The 12,112-nt window shown below is 30.4% G+C and overlaps 1 protein-coding gene across 1 annotated transcript; it reads left to right on the top strand.

Annotated features, from left to right (window-relative positions):
* Positions 1-1,269: 1,269 nt before the first annotated feature.
* LOC133824022 (uncharacterized) lies at positions 1,270-3,841 on the top strand. The gene is made up of 4 exons (XM_062256881.1): positions 1,270-2,315; positions 2,424-3,168; positions 3,247-3,537; positions 3,782-3,841. Exons 1-4 carry the CDS (start codon positions 1,270-1,272, stop codon positions 3,839-3,841), a joined length of 2,142 nt encoding a protein of 713 aa, XP_062112865.1.
* The last annotated feature ends 8,271 nt before the right edge of the window (positions 3,842-12,112 follow it).

The raw sequence follows: 12,112 nt of genomic DNA, 5'->3' as shown, positions 1-12,112 counted from the left end.
TCTTGAAAGGTTGTGGTACGAGAGTTTGAGCCTCTCATATGCTCATTTGTAAATATTTCATTGTTATTAATAAAGTTGTTCTTGAGAAATTTCATTATTGGATTTGGGAACTAAGATATAATTGTTATTACCTAAGAAAGATCTATCACATTACAAAAAATCTTATGCAAAGAATAACATCTATTTACTTTTGGAAGATCATGAACTATTTTTATTATATGTAATAAAAATGGTAACTAAAAACTATTATATGATTCTTTACAACTCTCTCGAAAGTGCATTCTTAATTCCTTTTATGGATATGTCATGAGTAAGTGAGTTTTAGCGATTTTCTTTGTTTCCCAACTACACAATATATATACTTTTTGCTATTCATTTTCTTGGTCTTATAGAAGTGCAAGATGGTACTTCATTGATTATGCAACATAGAGCATTAAGCTCTTCCTGACTCCAAACTGCAGAATACTTTGCATTCAGCAGCAGAAACTCAGATTCTTTCAGCTCTTTATGGCAATCTGACCTTATCACCCCAAAGTAAAAGGCTTTTAAATTAGCAAGAATTATTTTATCTTCAGCATCTCTCAAATTGGATTTTAGTTTGTTTGTCTATGTAACAAGCAAGTCATTAAATTTTGCATTGCTGCTTTCCAGCTTTGATCTCAGCCGAGTAGCTGAACTTTTTAAACTTACCTGGAGTGTCTGCAATTGACCCAACAGCTCTTTTGAAATTCCCACTGAAACCACAGCCATATTATCCACCACAAAAAAATTTTCCCGAACATCTTCTGTTTCATCTCCCATGCAGTATACTTGTTCTTCTGATGAGACCAGCCTTTGCTTTAGCTCTCCTTCAACTTGTCTTATTTCTGTCATTTTCTTTTTGAGATCCATTTCTCTTGCCAAAATTATTTCCAGCATCCTCAAAAATATGTCTTTGTTGTTCAGCACATTGAATCCTAATTTTAAGAACAATGTTGTAAATTATGAAAGTATTAGTTTAAATTTTTAGCCATTGAATGTTTGAGGTTTAAATTTTGTTGTAAAATAACATTATTATCTTCATCTTCACAATAAAACATCTTTTCCATTACTTTGATTCTTCTTATTGAGTCACAAATATTATTGACACTTAGTTTTGCAAAAATTGTGTTTGCCTTGAGATGAGTGAAGTTAAGGCAAAAAGTATATTGAATTGATTTTTTTTTTTTTAATTTCTATCCAAGATAAAGCAATAAGCTCTCATGGTTGTGTTATTTTTTATTGCGGGAAATGGATAAGATAATGTTATTTGTAGTTTTTAACGGAAGATGGAATGCAAACAACAAATACATTGATCATGAAGTGAAAATATTGATGGTGGAAAAGGATATCAAGTATGTGGAATTGGTAAACAAGATATACAAAGAGCTCAGATTGAATGAAAGATTGATTTCAACAAACTTGATTTTTTATGCAAATATGGATACAAGCAAAGGAATGAAGATAGAAAGTGATGAGAATTTACAAGTTTATCTAAACTTGAACAAGACTGTGGAAGAGTTGAAAAAATGTCCTCTCATCGTTGAAGTAGAACAGAGAAATCAAACCATTTCTTTGCCAAGAGAAGCTAGCATTCCATCTGCTTTAGCAAGCAATGCAACAAGTCACAGTTTGACTCTCACAGACCCCAATACGAATACTGCAAGCACTAGCAAGATGAAGAGTGCCTCAACACAAGAATCCAACAAATTTACAGAACACGGGCAAGAAGCTCAATCACCTCTGCATGTGTTGCCGAATATGGAGATTGAAGACATAAGACTCAATTATGTTTTCAAGAATAAGACTGATCTAAAACATACACTTGCAAAAATAGCCATCAAGAAACACTTTCAGTACAGAATTCAAAAATCATGTTCAGAAGCATTTTGGGCAAAATGCATAGATGAGAATTGTGGCTGGTATGTACGTGCAAGAAGCTCAAAAGTATCAGACTACTTTCGAGTTATCAAATACCATAAACACCACACATGCTCCTTAAATCACAGAAATTTTGAAAATAGACAAGCAAGTGCAAAAGTCATCAGTAGTTACTTCAAAGAGAAGTTTCGTGACCCAGGATCAACCTATCGACCAAGGAAAATAATAAGAGACATGAGAGATGAACATGGGGTAGGTGTAACATACAATAAAACCTGGAGAGCAAAAACACTTGCAGCTGATGATGTTAGAGGGTCAAATGAGGAAAGTTATGCATTGTTGCCTTCATATTTGTATATGCTACAGTTGGCCAACCCAGGAACTATCACAAGAGTATGTAAAGATGAAGAAAACAGGTTTGAATAATATTTATGATTTGCATTCCTATATTAAAGGCTTTACTGATTACAATCCATATCTTACATCTCTAGGAATTTTTTTGTTTTTTTATTTAAATTTTACAGGTTTAAATACATGTTTATTGCTTTTGGGGCTTCATTAGATGGATGGAAGAAATGTAGACCAGTTATAGTGGTAGATGGAACATTTTTAAAGACGAAATGTGGAGGTACACTGTATGCACCTTGTGTTAAAGATGGAAACAATCAAATTTTTCCGCTCGCCTTTGGAATTGGGGATTCAGAAAATGACAATGCATGGATATGGTTCTTTACAAGACTAAAAGAAGCAATAGGAGAACGAGAAAACTTGTGCATAGTATCTGACAGGCATAAAAGCATCAAAAATGCAGTTGAACAAGTGTATCCTGGTGTATATCATGGAGTTTTTCTTTATCATTTGAAGCAAAATCTAAGGACTAAGTTTAGGGGATTACATGTGCATGCCATATTTGAAACTGCTTCAAGAGCGTACTCAGCTCAAGAATATTATTCTGCCATGGCTGAATTACAGAAAATTAGCCCTGAAATGACCACTTATCTTTTGGAAGCAAAACCAGAAAAATGGGCTCGGCCATTCTTTCCAACGAAGAGGTATAACATTCTTACAAGTAACATTGCCGAATCTATAAATGCAGCAATTGTGCATGCGAGAGAATTGCCTATAACGTCGTTAATAGAAGCTATAAGAGAGATGCTTCAAAGATGGTTTTCAACAAGAAAAGAAGCAGCAATCAACCAATTTGTTGAGGTGACAAAATGGGCAAATGATGAAATGGAGATCAAACTTGATGTGGCATTTCGAATGAAGGTATGTTATTAAAGTTACATTTATTTTCTTTTTGTTTGGATTTTAAATTTATTGCTTAATAATTGTATTGTTTCACAGGTAGATGCAATGAAATCTAGTGTCACATATGGTGATCGAGTGTTTGTTGTCGACTTGGAACAACATATGTGCACATGTAATGAATTTCAACTAGAGGGAATTCCATGTGCACATGCTATTGCAACAATTGAAAGCAAGTACTTGGACAAGTACAAATTTTGCTCAAATTGGTATAAAAATTCTATTTTGAAAGAGACATATGCAGGATCAATTAATCCTCTTCCAGATAAAGATGATTGGAGTGTCCCAGATGAAATTATAGGAGATAGCATGAAAGCTCCAAAATTCAAAGTAAAACAAGGACGTCCCAAGAAAAAAAGAATTCCATCAACAAGAGAATTTCCCAAGCATGTTCGAACAGTCAAGTGCGAAAATTGCGGAATATTGGGGCATAATAGAAAGAATTGTAAAAGCCAACCAATTCTAAAAGAAGCATAACATTGAGTTGTGAATTGCATACATATCATGATCATTGAGATTGATTATTGTCCTTGAGTACAGTGCATTATGCATGAACTGTTGTTATCTGTTGCAGTCTAAAGACTATAAAGATGCAATGTTATACATATTTGTTGCGTTGTGGACTTGTGGATAAGAATGTTTACACATTTATTAAAGTACATTTGTTTTTTAGCTTAGGGGTTCAAAATTTGATGTCTTTTTAGCTTAGGGGTTCAAAATTTATAAATTGTGGTTCAAAATTTGATTCCATTTAGAGTTGTGGTTCAAAATTTGATGCCTTCTTATTATGGTTTAAAGTTGTAGGCAAGTGGTTTAAATTTAAACCTTAGTGGTTTAACTTTAAAACATAGGGGTTTAAAATTTAAGCTTAGGGGTTTAAATTTAAAACATAGTTTGTTAAATAGAGTTGGATTATAAATAGAGCTTAATGGATAAAAATTTGATACCATTTAGCCTTGTGGTTCAAAATTTAATTCCATTTAGCCATGTGGTTCAAAATTTGAAGCCATTTGCATTGTGGTTTAAAGTTTTATGAAAGTGGTTTACATTTAAAGCTTAGTGGTTTACATTTAAAGCTTAGTGGTTTAAATTTACAGCTTAGTAGTTTAAATTCTTAGGTAAGGGGTTTAAATTTAAAGCTTAACGGTTTAAATTTAAAACTTAGTTGTTTAAAGACACTTGGATTATAAAAATAGCTTGATGGATAAAACTTTTAATTTTGAGATCAAAATTAGATACCATTTATCCTAGTTGTTCAATATTTGATGCCATTTGGTTTGAGGTTTACATTCTTAGGTAAGTTGTTTAACTTTAAAGCAAAACGGTTTAAAATTAAAGCTTAGTGGTTTAAATAGACTTGGATTATAAATAGAGCTTAATAGATAAATTTTTTAAAATCGCGATTAAAATTTGGTGCCATTTTCCTCGCCGCGGCGCACAGAACCTTTAGACATTAGAGCCGCGGCGCTCAGAATGAAACTAAAAATAGCAATTATTTGTCACTGGGCGCCGCGGCTCTAATTGATATGGGCCGCGGCGCACAGTCACACATAAAAAAATATATATAATATATTTTTTTTTTTTGCCACTAACAACTTCTGGTCTAAAATTTTTGACGAATAAAGAAATTAGGTTTAAATTTTAAAATAATTGGTTAAATAGAGTTTGATTATAAGAAGAGCTTAATAGATAAAAATTTGATACCATTTAGCCTTGGGGTTTAAAGTTTAAGGCAAGTGGTTTAAATTTAAACTTTAGGGGTTTAAATTTAAAGCTTAGTGGTTTAAATTTAAAACATTGAGGGTAAAAGAGACTTGGATTATAAATAGAGCTGAATGGATAAAAATACATAAATTTAGGATCAAAATTTTATAATATTTATCCTTGGGGTTCAAAATTTGATGTCATCTAGCTTAGGGGTTCAAAATTTATAAATTGTGGTTCAAAATTTGATTCCATTTAGAGTTGTGGTTCAAAATTTGATTCCATTTAGCCATGTGGTTCAAAATTTGAAGCCATTTGCATTGTGGTTTAAAGTTGTAGGTAAGTGGTTTAAATTTAAACCTTAGTGGTTTAACTTTAAAACATAGGGGTTTAAAATTTAAGCTTAGGGGTTTAAATTTAAAACATAGTTTGTTAAATAGAGTTAAATAGAGTTTTATGAAAGTGGTTTACATTTAAAGCTTAGTGGTTTAAATTTAAAGCTTAGTGGTTTAAATTCTTAGGTAAGGGGTTTAAATTTAAAGCTTAACGGTTTAAATTTAAAACTTAGTTGTTTAAAGACACTTGGATTATAAAAATAGCTTGATGGATAAAACTTTTAATTTTGAGATCAAAATTAGATACCATTTATCCTAGTTGTTCAATATTTCATGCCATTTGGTTTGAGGTTTACATTAACAGATAAAAATTTATATTTTATTTTTCAAAACTTGATGGTATTTAGCATTGTCGTTCAAAATTTGATGCCATTTAGTTTTGTGGTTCAAAGTTTGATGCCATTTAGATTGTTGTTTAAAATTATAGGAAAGTGGTTTAAATTTAAAGGTCAGGAGTTTACAATGTTTCTTGTTCAAGAAAAATAATTGCTATTTAAATTTTTAGACAAACGGTTTACATTTAAAGGTTAGGGGTTTAAATATAAAACTTAGTAGTTTAAATTTAAAACATTGTGGTTTAAAGAGACTTGAATTATAACTCATATGGTAAAGATTAGTACCACTTGGGAAGTAATTCTCATTGCTAAACTCATATGGTAAGTTTATGATATCAAGCACAAAAACTCAGAGTTCCACAACTCTTGATTTCAAGGGTTAGTGAGCATTAAAAACATTCTTAAAACAAAAAGTATTGAGAATCATATTTTGTTGTTGTGATCATACATGACACAAGTTCTCTGCTGGAGTTTCATGATCGTGCTTCCTCTTGTACGCATGATCCCAAAATTCTAAGGCCATCTTCCTTAAAATATCAACAACATTGTTTGGACCAATTTTGAATGGAGACATCCCCATCATTAACAACTCAGCCATTTTTATCACGTAAATACCACAATCAAACCTGCAAATTGGTAAAAACAAAATTCAACAGAAAAAATTGAGCAGAAAAGAAAAATTCAGCATACAAAGTAATTGAATCTTAACAAACTCACATGTTATTCTGAAAAGGAGTTTCAACCCATGAGAACCTAAAATCCTCGCACATAGGTGCATAATGTTTACGTTTTTCATGGAAGCCCAAATAATCCAAAAATGAATGGAAGAATTCTGCAATATTTCTTCACGTGTGTTTCAACATCTTCGTTATTGGGACTATTAAATGAGTCATAGATATAGATTATCTTTTTATCTATATGTAAAACTCCTAAGCTCCAATGATCTAAATAAATCCCCCTTCCTTGTGGAATAAGAAATGGCATGAAAACAAAGTCAACTTCAAACCATGACTTTCCAAATTTCAATATTTTTCCCAGAATGAAATCAATAATAGCCTTCATTTTGGGACATGGATGCTTTATCCTTTTATGTTGATCATTTTTTTTTACATCTGAAATCATCTTCCTTAAATGAGCTTCATCACAACTAATTAGGGTCATGTAGTGATCAAAAACACAACTTGTTGTAGTACATTTCCGAAATGAAGGATAACAAGTATGAGACAATGCCTTCTTTCGCAAATAGTAAAAAGATATATCAATATGCTGCAAAAAAAATATATAAAAAAATGTAAAATATATAATCCAATTATAACATAACAAAATTGAAAATGAAAACAATCTAAAGTATACACAATATAATAATAAATGCTAGATAGTATAAAATCTTACATCGTTATTGATGAGACCTTCTGCATCACACAAATCAAAGAACCACTTTTGGTTGTCAATTTCTATTCCTCCCAATGATAAAGGTGATTTTAATTTGGCATGAAATGCAGCATATGGAGATGATTTACTTCTACAAAATCAACAAACATTTATAAAAAGATATATATAAAATATTAAAAAAAATTGAAAAGAAAACACAAAGACAATTCATTTACCTTTTCTTATTCATACCATGAGTGTACCACTCCAAGAAGAACGAAATTGCTTCTGGAACAGGCATAACTTCATATTCACTCTCAAATGGAAATCTGCCTAAGAAATGACAAGTATTCTTTGCTTCTGTAGAGTTCACAGAAGAACAAAGCAATTCACTTGGTTCCACAATAGTTGTCATGGATGGTGGGGAAGCCATGATTGCACTTGAATCATCATGATCACTTTTCATTTGCTTTACTTCTTTTACTTCTTTTTGTTCTTCTGTTCCTCTAAAGTTCTTTGCAATATTTTCTTCCTTTTGATAGAATTTTTCATTGACAACCTACATATCAAAAAAATCAGCAACTACAATTAAAAAATAATAATAATAATACATGTTTGTGCAAGTATCATCAAATTCAAAGTTTATACTTGTGGGGCACTTTTTACAATTGACAGAGAAGGAGGAATGCATTTTGGATTGCTAGGAACAATCTCGCCAGTAGATCTCAACAGTGTAGAAGGTTTTTTTATTTTCTCTAAAATTTTAGAAATATTTGGTGGTTGCTTGCCATGTATGCTCCTCTTATTATAATTTTCTCTTTGTTCAATAGGGGCATTGCTTGCAAAATTCATGCATTCCTACAAATAATAAAAGATGAAAGTTAAGAACATGATAATTAAATGAAAATTAACACAAAACTTTATTGAAAAATAGATAATATTTTAAATTTGTACCTTTGGTTGAGGAACACATTCAGGACTACTTAGAAGTATTTCACCACTTAACAAATCATTTATGCATGCTTGCAAATCCTCTTGAGCAGATAACTTTCTAGTTTTCTCTGAAACTTTGGAATCTTGCACATATTTCAAACGTTTTTTGCTTCTCTCTTTCACTTGTTCTCCTTCTTCATGTATGCATTTCTTCAAATCATTTTGTTTCACAAATTTCTTAATTAGTTGTTCATAATCTTCTATTTGTTTCTTCATGGCATCTGTATCTTTCGTTCTCTCATCAATTTGTGCCATGCATATATTAATCTGACCAATTCCACTTTTATTTCAATGATCTCCTCTTTGAGCTCCTAGGAAAAAAATCATAGGTGATAGAACAAATTAGAAAAAAAACAAAATATACTAAAATATAAACCGCAAGTCCTAAACAAAAATGGAAAAAAAAAGAACATACATTATTAAATTATGAAAAAATAGTAGATAATATAAATATACCTTCAATATTGAAATAATTTCTTCATCAATTGAGCTACTTTTTGTCTTGTTACTCATCATTGAGGGGGGATTGTTTGCATCTATGTATATTCCTCTTTCAAGAATTACTGTGTCAGTAAACATACCATTAAGGTGTAATGACTCTTTTTCCGCACTAGATGGAGACAAACAAACATAATCAACCTATATACATAAAAATAAGAAAATCAATGAACAAAACAAAATTGTTAACAGTACAACAATTGAAATTAATTGAAGAACAATACTAAAAATATAAATATATATATGAATACGTACTTTTGATTTTTGGAAAACTTTAGACCAAATTGATCGGAGATTGTTCACTTTAGTTGACTTCCAATTTAAGATTCTAGGGATTTTTGAACTTACACGAGCGCCAAACAAAGATCCCAATGATGGAATAACCTCATAACCCCACACTTGGAAAGCCACAGGGAAGCCGCACAACTCATAATTGTTTTTTTGCAAATCCAAAACACTTGAAATACTCCTAATAGTTTCATTGAACGAACGACGACCCCATGGATAATTCTCAAAATTTTGTTCATCATCAACCAATTTCAAAAAAAAGTCATCAACAATCCTGTCACCTCTTTTACTTTCTAAAATATTTTGCACAATATGTACTTTAGCTATCTTAACGGCATCTTCGTCATCTATTTTTGAAGACATGAGAAGGTTTTTCAAGTCATTTCTTGAGATTGATGATTTCCCAGAGAAGTACTTTTCTATTAATCTATTGGGTTGAACACTATGATCAACATCAGTAGGAAGTTGGGAACAATTTAGACCGGTTATTAGAGCAAATTCTTCAATTCCAAACTTTGCTCTTTTCCCTCCAAAGTTCATTCGGATGCCTTGTCTACTAGAGCTACCCTCCTCGTGAAGAATTAGAGAATGAACAATCATGGAACAAAGTTTTAGGTTACTATTAATATCTAAGAGAAATCCCAAGCATGAATCCTTTAACTTTTCAAATTGAGCATCAGTTAGAGAATTCTCGATACAACGAAAATTGAGTTGATGATCTTGAAAATTAACTTTCATTTGATTCTTAGCAAAAATCAGCTTATTTGGATTTAAATTCTGCACATAAAAATAAAAAAAAATAGAAAACAAATAATTAAATCGAAAACATTATCTTCTTTTATTTTTTAAAGCAAAAAAAGAAACATATATAAACAATGTAAAATTACCTTGAAAACATTCAATTTTTTATGATAATAACCTGATTTCCTATTCTTCTTCGTGATACGAGCTTTCTTTGCCATATCTTACATAAAAAACAAGCAAAAGATATAAACAACATGTTATTAAAATAACACTTCCAGCTTTAAAATATATATATATAAAAAAAAAAAAAAGAACAAACAAAACACATAATATTGAAGACATTTTCATACATTTAATCATGGAATTTAATGTCCTATAAATATAATAATATTGAATCAAAATCGCATATTCTCAGGATTATACAAACTGCAATTTAGTTAAGACATTTTGTCAAACACTTACAAGGCATGAAAATCAATTCAACAAAAGAGAAATAAAATCCTTATTCTTAATACTATACAATTGAATTTCAGTTGAAGTATTTTTTCAAACAGATACAATGCATGATAATGAACTAAAATCAAAGCATTAAAATAATCATTATTGGATGCATGGATAAGTTAAGTGAAACAATGAATACATATATATATATATACAACAGAAAAAAAACAGAATATATTTTACAGTTACTTGCATCTATTAACATTGTTAAATTTTAATTTTCAGTTAAGATTCCAAAAAAAAAAAAACACAGAATAAATTTGCAAGAAAACATTGAAAATACCTTGTTAGAAGCTCAACTTCAGCTCAAAAATCCTCTAATAGCTTCGAATATGGACGATCAAAAAAAGAATGTTCAAACCAAAGCTATAAATGAAATGTTGAAAATGGAGAAGAAGATAATGAGTTTAGAGCTAAGAATGATTTGGGAAAACACTGAACTTGGGTTTGTGAAAACAATGAAAATATAATAATAATACAAATAAGTAAGGGGTTATAATACAACACACTTTGGGCATGGGAAGAATGTGCCGCGGGTTTTTGATCTAATCATCGCGCCGCGGCGCGCATAAAAAGGAAGGCTAGAGCCGCGGCGTGCCGATGGGTTAAAAATAAAGCAATTTTATGTAGCTGTGCGCCGCGGCTCGAAAATATATGGGCCGCGGCGCACAGTGAACACATATAACAAAATATATAATTTTTTTTTTTTTTTTGCCAATCACAACTTGGGGTCTAAATTTTTAACCAACAAAACAATATGTTTTAAATTTAAAGGGTGTTGGTTTAAATTTTAAACATAATGGTTAAAAAGACAATGTTTATGATATAAGCCTAAATGATTATAACTTAAACTTTGAGAATTAAATTTGGATGCCATTTAAGATTAGGGGTTTAAATTTTAAGGCAAGAAGTTCAAATTTCAAGCCTTTTGTTTAAATTCCAAACCTAGGGGTTTAAAGATACAAGGTTTACAATTTAAGCTTAAAAGGATAAAAAAAATTGTAAATTGTTGCCTAAATTTAAAACCATTAGGCTCATGTTTTAAGCCATCCAAGTCTTGTGGTTTAAATTTTCAGGCAAGTGGTTTAAATTTTAAGCCTTGTGGTAGACATTTAAATCTTAGTGGTTTAAATTTAAAATATTGTGGATTAAGTGGTATTAATTTATAATTAAGGCTTAATGGATAAAAATTTATCAAATTGTGGTTTAAATGCGATGCCATTTAGCTTTGGGGTTCAAAATTTGATGCCATTTGGTTTGGGGTTTAAATTTAAAAATTAGGGGTTTAAATTTAAAACATTTTGGTTACAGAGACTTGGATTGTAAATATAGCTTAATGGATAAAAATTTATAAATTATGGTTCAAAATTTGATTCCATTTAGCCTTGTAATTCAAAATTTGATGCATTTAGCCTTGTAGTTCAAAATTTTTAACCAATAGGTTTAAATCTAAAGTTAGGGGTTTAAATTTAAAGTTTAGGGGTTTAAATTTAAAAGGTTGTGGTTTAAAGAGATTTGGATTATAAATAGAGCTTACTGGATAAAAATTTATAAATTGTGATTTAAATGTGATGCCATTCAGCCTTGTGGTTCAAAATTTGATGCCAATTGGTTTATGGTTTAAATTTTTAGGCAAGTTGTTTAAATTTAAATCTTAGCGGTTTAAATTTAAAGCTCACTGGTTTAAACTTAAATCATTGTGGTTTAAAGAAACTTGAATTATTAAAAGAGGTTAATGAATGAAAATTATATACCATTTAGCCTTATGGTTCAAAATTTGATGCCATTTGGATTGTGGTTTTAAGGTTTAACTGCTTTTTTACCTTTTTGAATCTAAAATCGAAGCATGGTATTGTATGCTAGTAAATAACAAAATAGTTCAAATTCACTTCAAATTATTTTTCTTTCTTTCTTTCATTTTTTAGTAATTATCAAGCTTGAAGAAATTTTCTATTCTGAAATTGATTTGAAACCTTTATTCTGAATTGATATAAAGCTGAAGTGAAAGCAGATTATGGTACAACCACTTGAGCTTTTGGGATGCTAACAGCTAACTTGTATTAGGAAACTTGAAAT

The sequence above is a fragment of the Humulus lupulus genome, chromosome 3 (assembly GCF_963169125.1).
Source record: "Humulus lupulus chromosome 3, drHumLupu1.1, whole genome shotgun sequence".
Classification (NCBI taxonomy): Eukaryota; Viridiplantae; Streptophyta; class Magnoliopsida; order Rosales; family Cannabaceae; genus Humulus; species Humulus lupulus.
This window is presented reverse-complemented; position numbering and strand designations above follow the sequence as displayed.